Genomic DNA, 17,110 nt, shown 5'->3' on the forward strand with positions numbered 1-17,110 from the left:
GATAGTAAGGGGGAAAAAGTCACTGGTGGGCGTAGTTTATAGGCCCCCAAATAATAACTACACAGTGGGGCGGACAATAATCAAGGGAATAATGGAGGCAGGTGAAAAAGAAACGGCAGTAATCATGGGGGATTTTAACCTACATATCGATTGGTCAGATCAAATCGCACGGGATAGCCTTGAGGAGGAATTCATAGAATGCATACGGGATTGCTTCTTAGAACAGTATGTTACAGAACCTACAAGGGAGCAAGCTATCTTAGATCTGGTCCTGTGTAATGAGACAGGAATAATAAACGATCTCCGAGTAAAAGATCCTCTCGGAATGATTGATCACAGTATGGTTGAATTTGTAATACAGATTGAGGGTGAGGAAGTAGTGTCTCAAACGAGCGTACTATGCTTAAACAAAGGGGACTACAGTGGGATGAGGGCAGAGTTGGCTAAAGTAGACTGGAAACACAGACTAAATGCTGGCACAATTGAGGAACAGTGGAGGACTTTTAAGGAGCTCTTTCATAGTGCTCAACAAAAATATATTCCAGTGAAAAAGAAGGGCGGTAAGAGAAGGGATAACCAGCCGTGGATAACCAAGGAAATAAAGGAGAGTATCAAATTAAAAACCAATGCGTATAAGGTGGCCAAGGTTAGTGGGAAACTGGAAGATTGGGAAAATGTTAAACAACAGCAAAGAATGACTAAGAAAGCAATAAAGAAAGGAAAGATAGATTACGAAGGTAAACCTGCGCAAAACATAAAAACAGATAGTAAAAGCTTTTACCAATATATAAAAAGGAAAAGTTACTAAAGTAAAGGTTGGTCCTTTAGAAGATGAGAAGGGGAATTTAGTAATGGGAAATGTGGAAATGGCTGAGACCTTAAACAATTATTTTGCTTCCGCCTTCACAGTGGAAGACACAAAAACCATGCCAAAAATTGCTGGTCACGGGAATGTGGGAAGGGAGGACCTTGAGATAATCACTATCACGAGGGGGGTAGTGCTGGACAGACTAATGGGACTCAAGGTAGACAAGTCCCCTGGTCCTGATGAAATGCATCCCAGGGTATTAAAAGAGATGGCGGAAGTTATAGTAGATGCATTCGTTATAATCTACCAAAATTCTCTGGATTCTGGGGAGGTACCAGCGGATTGGAAAGCAGCTAATGTAACGCCTCTGTTTAAAAAAAGGGTCAGACAAAAGGCAGGTAACAATAGGCCGGTTAGTTTAACATCTGTAGTGAAGAAAATGCTTGAAGCTATCATTAAGGAAGAAATAGCGGGACATCTAGATAGGAATAGTGCAATCAAGCAGACGCAGCATGGATTCATGAAGGGGAAATCATGTTCAACTAATTTACTGTAATTCTTTGAGGATATAACGAGCATGGTGGATAGAGGTGTACCGATGGATATGGTGTATTTAGATTTCCAAAAGGCATTCGATAAGGTGCCACACAAAAGGTTACTGCAGAAGATTAAGGTACGCGGAGTCAGAGGAAATGTATTACCATGGATCGAGAATTGGCTGGCTAACAGAAAGTAGAGAGTCGGGATAAATGGGTCCTTTTTGGATTGGAAATCGATGGTTGGTGGTGTGCCACAGGGATTGGTGCTGGGACCACAACTGTTTACAATATACATAGATGACCTGGAAGAGGGGATGGAGTGTAGTGTAACAAAATTTGCAGATGACACAAAGATTAGTGAGAAAGCGGGTTGTGTCGAGGACACAGAGAGGCTGCAAAGATATTTAGATAGGTTAAGCGAATGGGCTAAGGTTTGGCAGATGGAATACAATGTCAGAAAATGTAAGGTCATCCACCTTGGAAAAAAAAACAGTAAAAGGGAATATTATTTGAATGGGGAGAAATTACAAACATGCTGCGGTGCAGAGGGACCTGGGGGTCCTTGTGCATGAAACTCTTTTGGAGTTTACCTGAAAAAACATAAACATTAAACCGTGCCACCCGCCCTGGATGACACACCAGACATTTACAAGGCCCTTATTTTTCTTTTTTGTGTTTTTTTTTTAATGTTTTTCTTTTTTTTTGGTTTTTTTTTTGGGCACTAAAATCAAATTTTTTCCTCCAGTGCCCCCTATAAAAGGGGAGGGGGACACTAAAAGTACCGGCAATTAAAACAAATTAAACTTTAAAACATAAAATCAAATTAAAATTTGGTTGCCGGGCGTGACGATGCACTCCAGTCCCTCCGGTGCCCACCTCTCGTGGAAGGCCGCGAGCGTACCGGTGGACACCGCGTGCTCCATCTCCAAGGACATCCTGGCGCGGATGTACGCGCGGAAGAGAGGCAGGCAGTCAGGTTGAACGACCCCCTCGACCGCCCGCTGCCTGGACCGGCTGATGGCACCCTTGGCCGTGCCCAGGAGCAGTCCTACGAGGAGGCCCTCGGACCTACCCGCTCCCCTCCGCACAGGGTGCCCAAAGATCAGGAGAGTGGGACTGAAGTGCAGCCAGAATTTCAGGAGCAGCCCCTTTAAATAATAAAACAGGGGCTGCTACCTCGTGCATTCCATAAAAACATGGAACACGGACTCTTCCAGACCGCAGAAATTGCAGGCGGCCTGGGAGTCCGTGAACCGGCTTAAAAATTTGTTGCACGGCACTGCTCCGTGCACCACCCTCCAGGCCAAGTCCCCGATGAATAGTGGGAGGACTCCCGCATAGAGTGCCCTCCATCGGGGACCCTCCTTGTGCATGAATCCCAAAAAGTTAGTTTGTAGGTGCAACAGGTAATCAGGAAGGCGAATGGAATGTTGGCCTTCATTGCGGGAGGGGTGGAGTACAAAAGCAGGGAGGTCCTGCTGCAACTGTACAGGGTATTGGTGTGGCCGCACCTGGAGTACTGCGTGCAGTTTTGGTCACCTTACTTAAGGAAGGATATACTAGCTTTGGAGGGGGTACAGAGACGATTCACTAGGCTGATTCCGGAGATGAGGGGGTTACCCTATGATGATAGATTGAGTAGACTGGATCTTTACTTGTTGGAGTTCAGAAGGATGAGGGGTGATCTTATAGAAACATTTAAAATAATGAAAGGGATAGACAAGATAGAGGCAGAGAGGTTGTTTCCACTGGTTGGGGAGACGAGAACTAGGGGGCACAGCCTCAAAATACGGGGGAGCCAATTTAAAACCGAGTTGAGAAGGAATTTCTTCTCCCAGAGGGTTGTAAATCTGTGGAATTCTCTGTCCAAGGAAGCAGTTGAAACTAGCTCAGTGAATGTATTCAAATCACAGATAGATAGATTTTTAACCAATAAGGGAATTAAGGGTTATGGGGAGCGGGCCGGTAAGTGGAGCTGAGTCCACGGCCAGATCAGCCATGATCTTTTTGAATGGCGGAGCAGGCTCGAAGGGCTAGATAGGGATAGAGTCTTCAGAGTTAGGATCTTAAACATCCAAAAAAAACTGCTAGAGGTTATATCTGTATTGGAAGGCCATGCACGAACAATTAACGAGCTAAATAAGCAGGAATGAGAGGACAATGCCGAGAACAGGAAAAGAGACACATGTCATGCCTATGGGAGATGGATGATCGGTCAGGAGAGACACAATATGGATCAGATACAAACCGGGTGAGTTCCAGATTGAATAAATAGCACCCAGTTGAAAAATATGGCATAGCACACTGGGCCATTAGACGCCTGCACCCTGAAAGGAATGACTAGGGTGTATGCGGTTACAGGAGGATGTGAGGGGAAACAAACATAATACGCGATGGACCAGTATGAGATCAAAAAGAATGGAAATATAAGGGGAATATCTTTATCCGGGTGTCGGAGAGAAGGAAACCTAACTATATGCCCTCACCCAGTGGGAGACGGGAGCAAGGATAGCTGCGGGTTTGACAATACTACGGGAGGATGTGTCATTGGAATAAGCCCTGCCCGAATCGAACCCACACATTACGCCTATCAAGGGCGAGGAGAATATTGTGTGGTAACTAGACTGGGAACTTACGATTACAGAGGCTTTCTTGTAACATTACAATGCCTAACTTTTGCTTTACTCCCAGAGTGTCGATGGCAGTGGGAAGAGCACACATGACATATATACACGCCAGAAAGACAATATAAGCGATGAGATTAAGCAAGATATTGATGATTACATGGAAGAGCAAGCACCACCAATTCCCCTGTTACTTGAAGATTTAACTGAGCTCAAAGGACTATTAAGAAATAACATTAAAAGATATTATGAGTTAAAGGATACAGCAAAAGAACTGGACAGTGAAATAAAGGATAACCTGAAAAACCCGCCTTGGTACTTGAGATTATACATCCGTGGATAGGGATCCTTTCACATACCCTAGTGGCAGTACAGATCGTAATAGCCTTGAGTTGGTTAGTGATGTTATGTAACAAGTGCAAAGACAGGCGAGGCATACCCGAGTAAAGTTACAAGATAGGGATTAGAATTATATCCCATGTGTTATAGTCCTAGTGCAGCTGATAGTGGTGCTGATGCTCCTGGGAGAATGTGCAGACAGATACAAGATGGATGGTCGGACAGCTAAGGTACGACCTGTCCCTCGTTAACTCGGGGGAAATGCCAGATTGGATTAATGCGACACAATTGCTCCGGATGGCACAACATCCGGGTCCCCTGGATAACTATACCCTCAAGCAAATGACCCGGGCATATCCAGCAGCAGCGGGATGTGTAGGTGAAGGTCCAGGACTGGTGGGGCTGGTTTTCAGTATTCCAGTACTGACTGCTATCCACCCAGTTCGAAGAAGTATATAACATAGAGGTATTCCGATGGGACAAATATTTACAATCCTATCCTACTGACGGATATGCCATAAGACGCAACAAGGCAATGGTGGGAATATCCTTGGAGGGATGTAGATGGAGGGGTCGATTAACCATATGTCCTCACCTGGTGGGACGGGAGGAGCGAGACCGGTGTGGCTATAATCAAACTGAAAACTGTGTCTTGGTTGAAAGTCCGGCAGGCACGGAGGCCACCCATTCCGCTTATCGAGAAAGGGGGAGAATACTGTGTGGCAACAACCCTCCTGAAATATATGTATGGTGGAACTATATATAACATCACTAACCCAAATTTCTGCTTCACCCCAAGGGTCTCAGTAAGCATGGGGCGCGCTTGAATGGTCTACATACATGCGCGGGAGGCGGTTACGCTGAATATAAAAGACAGTTTGTGGGATGAGATGGACCAATACGCACGTGATCTCGTGCTGCCAATTTCACACCTGCCGGAACACTTGAACCGGCTTAAGGACTCACTTGTTACCAGTATCAAACTATATCATCTCATCAAAAGGAACCTCACAAGATTGACAGAGGACATTGGGAAAGAGTTGGGTACGGTCCCTTGGTCCCGTAAACTGTGGGATTGGGGAATGAATGTAAGCATCCACCCTTGGATTGAGATTATATCACATGTATTGGTTTTCATTCAGTTGTTCTTGATTCTGTGTTGGGTAGCAATGATGTGTAATGCGGCAACAGCGCAAAGGACAGAAGCAGCACCAGGCAAATGCAGCATCACATAATGACTATGTAACCATGGCGGAATTACAACACAGGACAGGAGCTCGCGCACACATGTTGTTAGCAGAGAGTGTCTCGGAGTATTCTGATAAACTGGAAAGCTCAATTCAGGACGGCTGATCACCGTTTGTACAGATTGAGCGGACCAGGTACCCCAGAAAGGGTGAGGGGGCATGATAATAGGAGGGTGCAAAAGAGGGGCCATGGAATGGGAAGCTGATGGTATATGTATTTATATTAAGTGTTAGTAAGTGGGTGTAATGACCAATGGACCACGGGGGGGGAGGGGGGGGGGAAGGGGCTGAAGTATACATAAAGCCCCAAGGAAAAGTGCATAGCCTGGGATCATTTAAAGCGTATGGAAGCCAGGGTAAAGAAAACACTGTATCAATCATCATGTATTAATTGTAACTTACGTAAGCTAAAAAGCAAGGCAGCAAGATAATGGTAGAATAGTTACAAACCAGTCAAGTAGATGAGACCTTGGGACTGGTACCACAAGACATGGTTACTATCTGTACAAGAAAAGATATGATGAAATGTAATTTTAAAGCAGTGTAGATACACAATGATTTAGTTAGAAAAATGCTGAGCTGCAGGCTTTGCCTGCGCGATAAGCTTGTACGAATAAAGTATAAAAGACTGTAACATAAGGTTAACTGGCGGAGTTGTATCCGAGAGCGATCTCGGAAGGTTCTCCCCAGGCCTGCGAATAAAGACAGTTGTGAACCACAGACCGAAGTCTGTCGTCTCTACCTGAGTGTCGACCTTGTATATCACTTGGTCCACTCCTCGGTCACTAGCAATGTGTTGATATAAATGCTTAAGCAAAAAAACCATGATGCAAATACATTACAGGCAGTGTGTGAAGACTGTGGTTTAGACGGTGGTACGTAGCATTTATTGAAGCATTCACTCACCCTGACCACCCGAGTGAGGTCTTTAAATTTCTTCTGCAATGTGTGTAGAACCTGGGTACCACAGTGCTGTCCAAGACGTGCTGCACGACCTTCCTCCACATGGTGCAGAAGACTTCACTGTGCACCACACCCTCTGTCTCTCCACAGTGAACGCCAAAGCCTCCAATGTTTGATCGCAGAATATGTAGGCTCTCTCCCTGGGGCGTGGATCTGTCATGACTACCGCTGCTTCAGTTGTCCGGCTCCTTCTCCTTGACCTGCTGCTGCTTGTTGAATGCGAGCAATGCTGAGAATGAGGTTAGAAACATAGAAACATAGAAAATAGGTGCAGGAGCAGGCCATTCAGCCCTTCTAGCCTGCACCGCCATTCAATGAGTTCATGGCTGAACATGAAACTTCAGTACCCCCTTCCTGCTTTCTCGCCATAACCCTTGATCCCCCGAGTAGTAAGGACTTCATCTACAGCATCAATGAACCTCCCCTTTAAGATCTGGAAAAAGCCTGTGGCAATCATGACTTACGATTAGACTGCATCTGATATTAGTCCACCTTCTGAGTGTAACGCCAATGAGCTTGGGCTTAAAGGGAGAGCTAACTTCTGAAAGCTGGAAAAAATTAGCGCCAGGCACTAATGATTCTCAGCTTTCTGTAAATTCGGTGTTGGGGCTCCAAGAAGGAAGTGGAGCACTAAATGTTGTGTATGTATATACCCTGTACACTCAATGTACAGTTACATAAGACCATTGAATGTATCTTCACTGTATACAATATGCCTGTACCACCAGAGGGTGCAACTGGTGGAGACCTAGAGGTCACCTGCACATCGCAGATAACCAGGTATAAAAGGGAGCTCACCTTACTGTAACCTCATTCAGGAGCTGCAATAAATGGACTAAGGTCACCACAGTTCATGTGCAATACCTTACCTCATGGAGTCATTACTAAAGTGCTTACAGACATAACACTAAATCCACTTCCTGCCTGGAGCACTAAAGGACGCAGGTAGTGGTGCGGTGCTGTATAATGACCCGTGCTGCGCTGCCGAGATCCAAGGCTCGTTCCCTTAAAGGGAAGGACCATCGCTGCAGGCTCTGCATTGGGACCAGTTAGCTCGTCCCCGACAGCTGCCGCGATCCTCCCCGATAAGCCCCATTCACTCCAGCAGAGTGCCTGGTTGACTGATCGGGGCCGCGGAGAAATGGAAAAAATTTAAAATAAGCATTTTAACATTGTTCCTACTTACCTCGCCAACATCCCCTTTAACTTTCACCCCAGAAGCACCCAGCCTCCCAAACAATGCCTCCTGCAGCTGACGGTGTTCTCGCCCACCGGAGGTGATAACAGAAGGCGCTAAAGCAAGCCAATTTTTAGGCCAAAGTCTTGAATTAAGACCTGCAATCATTTCTTTGAGCAGTGAGCATAAATTTTGCTTGCAGTCTAAAGCATTAGCACCTGGCGCTAATTCTCCAACTTTTCTAATTATACTGCCCATTCCTGGGCTGTAATGAATTTCTAGCCCTATAGCCTCCTAACTAACACTAACAGCAAACAAAAAATAATATACGGGCCTTGAAATTACACTGCTGGATACTAACCTGCATTATCAAATTCCTTCCTCCACTATTTTAACAGAGGAGTTAACCCATTTACTCAAACAGTATCTTAATTGCAGGAGCAAAGAGAATAATACCTGGGAATGATTTAAAGACAGCAACATTGTCAAGGGATTCGGGTAACATGATAGCCATACACCACTTTATAAATGTAATATATTTTCAAGGATTTAATTAGAATCCCATTGTCAGAGGCTTTCCTGCCTACTCTTACCAAACTTAAACACTCAGTGATCAATTTCATTAAATATTTACTTGATCAGAAAAATGCACTTGTCCAGAGTCTTTCCTTGTGCTGTCTCCATGGTTACGCTTGTCTATTCTCCCTTTAAAACTTGATGAAATCATGGCCTTGTGACCTAGCTATTCTCCTTGCTTTCCTTTAATATTAATCTTTTATTTAGTGGTATTGTAACAAGCAAATACAAAGTATTATTTTTTTTTATAACCAATAAGATGTAATATTCCTGTTTCTCAAATATGGATTAATCAAGTAATTCCTTTGCAAAGTAAATTCTTTCAATTCTCTTTTCTCTTGTTAATACTTTTGTCCCGTTATAGACCTCTTACACTACAAATTTTTCTCGCGTTGAGTAACTCGGGTAAGTCTCAATGTCATTCCTACTAGATGTATGCAAGAGCTTTGGTATGAGATGCTGAGAATGACGTGAGTAGCACGTGCAGCGAGTTGGTCTTACCGCAGGTGAAGAGTCCACAGCCAGCTAGGGAATGGTAGACCAGCAGGAAGAGCAGTGCAAGGAAGGTAGTGCAGGGGTCGCCTGTGGTCATCCCCCTGCAAAACAGATACACTGCTTTGAGTACTGTTGAGGGGGATGACTCAGCAGGGGAGGGCAGCAGCAGCCAAGTTCATGGCACCGTGGCTGGCTCTGTTGCACAAGAGGGCAGGAAAAAGAGTGGGAGAGCGATAGTGATAGGGGATTCAATTGTAAGGGGAATAGATAGGCGTTTCTGCGGCCGCAACCGAGACTCCAGGATGGTATGTTGCCTCCCTGGTGCAAGGGTCAAGGATATCTCGGAGCGGGTGCAGGACATTCTAACAAGGGAGGGAAAACAGCCAGTTGTCGTGGTGCACATTGGTACCAACGACATAGGTAAAAAAAAGGGATGAGGCCCTATGAGACGAATTTAGGGAGCTAGGAGCTAAATTAAAAAGTAGGACCTCAAAATTAGTAATCTCGGGATTGCTACCAGTGCCATGTGCTAGTCAGAGTAGGAATCGCAGGATAGCACAGATGAATACGTGGCTTGAGCAGTGGTGCAGCAGGGAGGGATTCAAATTACTTGGGCACTGGAACCGGTTCTGGGGGAGGTGGGACCAGTACAAACCGGACAGTCTGCACCTGGGCAGGACCGGAACCAATGTCCTAGGGGGAATGTTTGCTAGTGCTGTTGGGGAGGAGTTAAACTAATATGGCAGGGGGATGGGAACCAATGCAGGGAGACAGAGGGAAACAAAATGGAGACAGAAGCAAAGGACAGAAAGGAGATGAGTAAAAGTGGAGGGCAGAGAAACCCAAGGCAAAAAACAAAAAGGGCCAATGTACAGCAAAATTCTAAAGGGTCAAAGTGTAATAAAAAGGCAAGCCTGAAAGCTCGGTGCCTCAATGCGAGGAGTTTTCGGGACCCAGGAGAGGGCTCTGAGCTAGTTAGAGTGGGTGAGACTCAGATGAACAGGACCCCAAGAAAGAATGCAAAAGGCAGGAGCCAACAGAGCAGAGTAGCACTGGGGTAAGTGTAAACCACAAGGTGATAGGAAGGGACAATATGTATGAAGATAAAGGGGCTGCAGGAGGGGTCAAAACTAAAAATCATGGTTTAAATCTAGTATTAAAACACTCTACCTAAGGCAGCATTCGAAATAAAGTAAATGAGTTGACGGCATAAATCATTACAAATGGGTATGATTTGGTGGCCATTACAGAAACGTGGTTGCAGAGTGGCCAAGACTGGGAATTAAACATACAGGGGTATCAGACAATTCGGAAGGATAGACAAGAAGGGAAAGGAGTTGGGGTAGCTCTGTCAATAAAGGATGATATCAGGGCAGTTGTGAGAGATGATACTGGCTCTAATGAACAAAATGTTGAATCATTGTGGGTGGAGATTAGAGATAGTAAGGGGAAAAAGTCACTGGTGGGCGTAGTTTATAGGCCCCCAAATAATAACTTCACGGTGGGGCGAACAATAATCAAGGGAATAATCGAGGAATGTGAAAAAGGAATGGCAGTAATCATGGGGGATTTTAACCCTACATATCGATTGGTCAAATCAAATCGCATGGGGTAGCCTGGAGGAGGAATTCATAGAATGCATACGGGATTGTTTCTTAGAACAGTATGTTACAGAACCTACAAGGGAGCAAGCTATCTTAGATCTGGTCCTGTATAATGAGACAGGAATAATAAACGATCTCCGAGTAAAAAATCCTCTCGGAATGAGTGATCACAGTATAGTTGAATTTGTAATACAGATCGAGGGTGAGGAAGCAGTGTCTCAAACGAGCATACTATGCTTAAACAAAGGGGACTACAGTGGGATGAGGGCAGAGTTAGCTAAAGTAGACTGGAAACACAGACTAAACGGTGGCACAATTGAGGAACAGTGGAGGACTTTTAAGGAGCTCTTTCATAGTGCTCAACAAAAATATATTCCAGTGAAAAAGAAGGGCGGTAAGAGAAGGGATAACCAGCCGTGGATAACCAAGGAAATAAAGGAGAGTATCAAATTAAAAACCAATGCGTATAAGGTGGCCAAGGTTAGTGGGAAACTAGAAGATTGGTAAAATTTTAAACGACAGCAAAGTATGACTAAGAAAGCAATAAAGAAAGGAAAGATAGATTACGAAGGTAAACTTGCACAAAACATAAAAACAGATAGTAAAAGCTTTTATCGATATATAAAAAGGAAAAGTTACTAAAGTAAAGGTTGGTCCTTTAGATGAGAAGGGGGATTTAGTAATGGGAAATGTGGAAATGGCTGAGACCTTAAAAAATTATTTTGCTTCGGTCTTCACAGTGGAAGACACAAAAACCATGCCAAAAATTGCTGGTCACGGGAATGTGGGAAGGGAGGACCTTGAGACAATCACTATCACTAGGGAGGTCGTGCGGGACAGGCTAATGGGACTCAAGGTAGACAAGTCCCCTGGTCCTGATGAAATGCATCCCAGGGTATTAAAAGAGATGGCGGAAGTTATAGCAGATGCATTGGTTATAATCTACCAAAATTCTCTGGACTCTGGGGAGGTACCAGTGGATTGGAAAGCAGCTAATGTAATGCCTCTGTTTAAAAAAGGGGGCAGACAAAAGGCAGGCAACTACAGGCCGGTTAGTTTAACATCTGTAGTGGGGAAAATGCTTGAAGCTATCATTAAGGAAGAAATAGCGGGACATCTAGATAGGAATAGTGCAATCAAGCAGACGCAACATGGATTCATGAAGGGGAAATCAAGTTTAAGTAATTTACTGGAATTCTTTGAGGATATAACAAGCATGGTGGATGGTGGTGTACCAATGGATGTGCTGTATTTAGATTTCCAAAAGGCATTCGATAAGGTGCCACACAAAAGGTTACTGCAGAAGATAAAGCTACGCGGAGTCAGCGGAAATGCATTAGCATGGATAGAGAATTGGCTGGCTAACAGAAAGCAGAGAGTCGGGATAAATGGGTCCTTTTCAGGTTAGAAATCGGTGGTTAGTGGTGTGCCACAGGGATCGGTGCTGGGACCACAACTGTTTACAATATACATAGATGACCTGGAGGAGGGGACAGAGTGTAGTGTAACAAAATTTGCAGATGACACAAAGATTAGTGGGAAAGCGGGTTGTGTAGAGGACACAGAGAGGCTGCAAAGAGATTTAGATAGGTTAAGCGAATGGGCTAAGGTTTGGCAGGTGGAATACAATGTCGGAAAATGTGAGGTCATCCACCTTGGGGGAAAAAAAAAAACAGTAAAAGGGAATATTATTTGAATGGGGAGAAATTACAACATGCTGCGGTGCAGAGGGACCTGGGGGTCCTTGTGCATGAATCCCAAAAAGTTAGTTTGCAGGTACAGCAGGTAATCAGGAAGGCGAATGGAATGTTGGCCTTCATTGCAAGAGGGATGGAATACAAAAGCAGGGAGGTCCTGCTGCAATTGTACAGGGTATTGGTGAGGCTGCACCTGGAGTACTGCGTGCAGTTTTGGTCACCTTACTTAAGGAAGGATATACTAGCTTTGGAGGGGATACAGAGACGATTCACTAGGCTGATTCCGGAGATGAGGGGGTTACCTTATGATGATAGATTGAGTAGACTGGGTCTTTACTCGTTGGAGTTCAGAAGGATGAGGGGTGATCTTATAGAAACATTTAAAATAATGAAAGGGATAGACAAGATAGAGACAGAGAGGTTGTTTCCACTAGTCGGGGAGACTAGAATTAGGGGGCACAGTCTCAAAATACGGGGGAGCCAATTTAAAACCGAGTTGAGAAGGAATTTCTTCTCCCAAAGGGTTGTGAATCTGTGGAATTCTCTGCCCAGGGAAGCAGTTGAGGCTAGCTCATTGAATATATTCAAATCACAGATAGATAAATTTTTAACCAATAAGGGAATTAAGGGTTATGGGGAGCGGGCGGGTCAGTGGAGCTGAGTCCACGGTCAGATCAGCCATGATCTTTTTGAATGGCGGAGCAGGCTCGAGGGGCTAGATGGCCTACTCCTGTTCCTAATTCTTATGTTCTTATGAGATGTAAGTATTTGTAACAACAGAAAAATGAATCTCCTTAATACTGAATTCGAAGTTCCCTGTGCCTGAACACAGAATCAGCATCAAATTGCAAGGTCTAAAAAAATAAAATGCAGTGATAAGACTCAGATGATGTGTATGCCATCAATATAAAGGCATTGGTATATCCAAACTCTAAGGTGTGCAAACCTGAGTAGATGTGAATCTGAAACAATCTTGTTATTGAATTCCTGGAGAAACTCCAATAATCATTAAAAAAACACATTGGCCCTGAAATCCCGGTTTCTTCTTCCTGCGACTAAAAATAGGAGAAAAGATGCGCACTTACCTTTTGGTCGAACGCTCATCAGGGATCCTGGACTCGAGCCCTCCTCTTCTTGCGCAACAGAGCGCGTTCATGTTGGGATGTCTGTAGGAGTCACTTGGGTGGGCCTGGACATCCAATCACAGTAAAATATTTTCTCATTCATAGTAATAGTAGTTTTGTAAGTCTGAAAACTCCTATTACTATGAATGAGAAAAACACCGAAACACTACATAAAAATTTTTAAAAAACAACCCCCCCACCCCCATATACATTATAGAAATTAAAATTGATAGAAATGAAAAAAAAAAATTGCAGATTTTTTAAAAAAGTTTGAGTTATGGTTTAAAAATTAAATTACCTGAGTGGGCAGGGTTTTAAACATAAATTAGTATTTTTAAATTTTTCTGATATGTTTTAAAACTCTTATGTTGGTAAAAGTAGGCTATGCGCCTGCTTTTACTAGGCGCAAGAGTTTTAAGGACATTCGCTGGGCAACAGATGGGCAAATAGCCCAATCTCTGCCGTGGGAATGTCCTTCTCTCCAAGATGCGTGCAATCTGTCAAGCCAGAAACTTGACAGATTGGAAAAGCCGGTTTTCGGCACGTGCGCATTGTGCATCGAACGACACCAAACGACAAGCTGCCTGTGAGCACTGGTTCAGTACCAGCAGTTAGCAGTCCATATTGCAATAAGGACTAATGAGTAAAATAGCTCGAGATACCTCACAGTGGCATCAGGTTCTCCGAGGGATCCTGGTACAGCAGTCAGTGATCCTGGTGTTATAGTCAGACCGATCCTGGTGTTATAGTCAGACCGATCCTGGTGTTATAGTCAGACCGATCCTGGTGTTATAGTCTGAGTGATCCTGGTGTTATAGTCAGACCGATCCTGGTGTTATAGTCAGACCGATCCTGGTGTTATAGTCAGACCGATCCTGGTGTTACAGTCAGACCAATCCTGGTGTTACAGTCAGACCAATCCTGGTGTTATAGTCAGACCAATCCTGGTGTTATAGTCAGACCGATCCTGGTGTTATAGTCTGAGTGATCCTGGTGTTATAGTCTGAGTGATCCTGGTGTTATACAGTACTCAGATCTGGTGTTGTAGTGTCAGTGACCCTGGTGACAGGGACTTTTGGGGGCATCTGAAATGGAGGAGGGCGCTCCATAGACCCTCGCAGTTAACAGTGTCAATGGCCTTTGTAAGGTTGAAGAAGGCCATGTATAAGGGCCCTGCATTTTTCCTGTAGCTATCGAGCTGCAAAAATCATGTCCGTTGTGCCCCATGGGGGACGAAATCCGCGATCCTCCGCCTGCTCCACGACGACATGTAGGCCGTGATCCTTACCAACGGACCCATCACAGACCCAATCCACGTCTGGACCGGGGTCGAACAAGGCATCGTCATCGCCCCAAGCCTCTTCTCAATCTTTCTCACCGGCATGCTCCACCTCACAGTCAACAAGCTCCCCACTGGAGTGGAACTAAACTACAGAACCAGTGGGAACCTGTTCAACCTGCGCCGTCTCCAAGACCACCCCAACCTCTGTCGTCGAGCTACAGTACGCAGACGATGCCTGCATCTGCGCAAATACAGAGGTTGCACTGTAGGACAACGCTAAACATCCGTAAGACAAAGGTCCTCCACCAGCCTGTCCTCACCGCACAGCACTGCCCCCCCAGTCATCAAGAGCCATGGCGCGGCCCTGGACACCGTGGACCACTTCCCATATCTCGGGAGCCTCCTATCAACAAGAGCAGGCATCGACGATGAGATCCAACACCGCTTCCAGTGCGCCAGTGCAGCCTTCGGCCGCCTGAGGACAAGAGTGTTTGAAGACCAGGCCCTCAAAACTGCCACCAAGCTCATGGTCTACAGGGCTGTAGTAATACCTACCCTTCTGTATGGCTCAGAGACATGGACCATGTACAGTAGACACCTCAAGTTGCTGGAGAAATATCACCAACGATGTCTCCGCAAGATCCTACAAATCCCCTGGGAGGACAGGCACACCAACATCAGCGTCCTCATTCAGGCTAACATCCCCAGCATTGACCACACTCGATCAGCTCCGCTGGGCAGGCCACATAGTCCGCATGCCAGATACGAGACTCCCAAAGCAAGTGCTCTACTCTGAACTCCTTCACGGCAAACGAACCAAAGGTGGGCAGCGGAAACGTTACAAGGACACCCTCAAAGCCTCCCTGATAAAGTGCGACATCCCCACTGACACCTGGGAGTCCCTGGCCCAAGACTGCCCTAAGTGGAGGAAATGCATCCGGGAAGGCACTGAGCACCTCGCGTCTCAACGCCGAGAGCGTGCGGCAAACCAGTCCCACCCATCCTTTCCCTCAACGACTATCTGTCCCACCTGTGGCAGGGACTGTGGCTCTCGTATTGGACTGTTCAGCCACCAATGAACTTACTTCAGGAGTGGAAGCAAGTCTTCCTCGATCTCGAGGGACTGTCTATGATGATGATGTTATAGACTGACTGATAGTGGCGCTGTGCTCCACATTCTGCGCTCTGGGAAGGGCGGGGGGCCTCACAACCTGCCGTGGGGCTGCTCGAGCAGTTGCCGGTTAATTTTGTTTTCAAATGTGTTACAGGCTGCGTTTTTTCTGTTTATGCGGCGGTGGTCTCCGCAGTTCAATGGGCTGCCCCGCTGCGGCTGCTCGTGTTGCCGTCTGTTTTTGAAGCTGTGGGTGTGGGCTGGGCGGCCGCCGCCGGGGTCCTGAGTGCGTGAGTCGGGTGTTTTGACGTCCGCTGTGCGACTCGGGCATGGCGCCGCTGTGGGTGAGGCCGGAGCAGGAGCAGGAGCAGTGATCTGTGAGCGAGAATCGCCCTGCAGCCGCTCCCAGGGAACATGATGCCCGGAGAATCCCGCTCACAGGCGGCTGAGGTGGCGGCGGACGCTGTGAGCGCGGGCTCGGGCTCGGGCTCCTGTGTGAACTGTGACACCTTGCAGCAGGTAAAAGGGCAAATGGTCACAATCACTGTGATGCTTCATCTATAACAGCACTAACTTGAAATGCAGGCAGCGTACAATAACCAGCAACGGATTATAATAGAGCGCGATATATGTTAATATGGATTAATGGATTGTGTGATGGATTGAAATAGAGCAATACCTTTATGAGAGAGAGCAGTGGATTTTGATAGAGTAACAAGACTATATGTTATACAGTGAACTAGATTATGAGAGCGAGCAATTGTTTTAAATACGGAACAATATACATTGTAATATAGACCAAAAAATGATAGTGGAAAGAACAAAGGATGATAGCAAAGGATACATTATAATTGCAAACTGCATTGTAATAGAGCTGTCGATTATAGTTGGCAATGGATTACAATAGAGGTAAATCCATTATAATAGAGCAGATTAGAATGCAATGCATTCCAGAGAAGTTGAGATTACATAAACAAAGACCATAGTGTCTTTTAGGATTTCCTAAAGCGCTTTACAGCTAATGAAGTACTTTAAGTATAGTCACTTGATTGTCAGTTGTGGCTCAGTGGGTCGCACACTCACCTGAGTCAGAAGGTTACAGGTTCAAGTCCCAATCCAGGTACTTGAGCACACAAATCTGGGATGCCGCATTTTCTACATTACAAACGAAAGACTTGCATTTATATAGCGCCTTTCATGACCGCTGGACATCTCAAAGTGCTTTACAGCCAATGAAATACTTTTGGAGTGTAGTCACTGTTGTAATGTGGAAAATGTGGCAGCGAACTTCTGCACAGCAAACTCCCATAAACAGCAATGTGATGATGCCCAGATCATCAGTTTTAATATTGGTCATTGAGGAATTAATATTGACCAGGATGTCCAGGACAACTCCCCTGCTCTTTGATTAGTGCCATGGGATCTTTCACGTCTGGGAGGGCAGACTGGGCCACGGTTTAAAGTCTCATCCGAAAGATAGCACCTCTGACAATGTAACACTCCCTTGCACAGAAGTGTCAGCCT

The 17,110-nt window shown here is 45.4% G+C and overlaps 1 protein-coding gene and 1 long non-coding RNA gene across 2 annotated transcripts in view; one reads left to right on the forward strand and one right to left on the reverse strand.

Annotated features, from left to right (window-relative positions):
* The window catches only part of LOC139263849 (uncharacterized), a 51,132-nt gene extending 35,508 nt beyond the window's left edge, over nt 1-15,624 (reverse strand). The window contains exon 1 of the long non-coding RNA XR_011593231.1: nt 15,561-15,624. This is a non-coding gene — a long non-coding RNA (uncharacterized lncRNA). The remainder of the gene's footprint in view (nt 1-15,560) is intronic.
* A 177-nt stretch (nt 15,625-15,801) lies between these two features.
* Nucleotides 15,802-17,110, forward strand: part of ice1 (KIAA0947-like (H. sapiens)) — a 121,935-nt gene continuing 120,626 nt past the window's right edge. The window contains exon 1 of the mRNA XM_070880769.1: nt 15,802-16,105. Within this exon, the coding sequence (XP_070736870.1) occupies nt 16,001-16,105 (105 nt within the window). The 5' untranslated portion in view covers nt 15,802-16,000. The remainder of the gene's footprint in view (nt 16,106-17,110) is intronic.

The sequence above is a fragment of the Pristiophorus japonicus genome, chromosome 5 (genome assembly GCF_044704955.1).
Source record: "Pristiophorus japonicus isolate sPriJap1 chromosome 5, sPriJap1.hap1, whole genome shotgun sequence".
NCBI classification, from domain to species: domain Eukaryota; kingdom Metazoa; phylum Chordata; class Chondrichthyes; family Pristiophoridae; genus Pristiophorus; species Pristiophorus japonicus.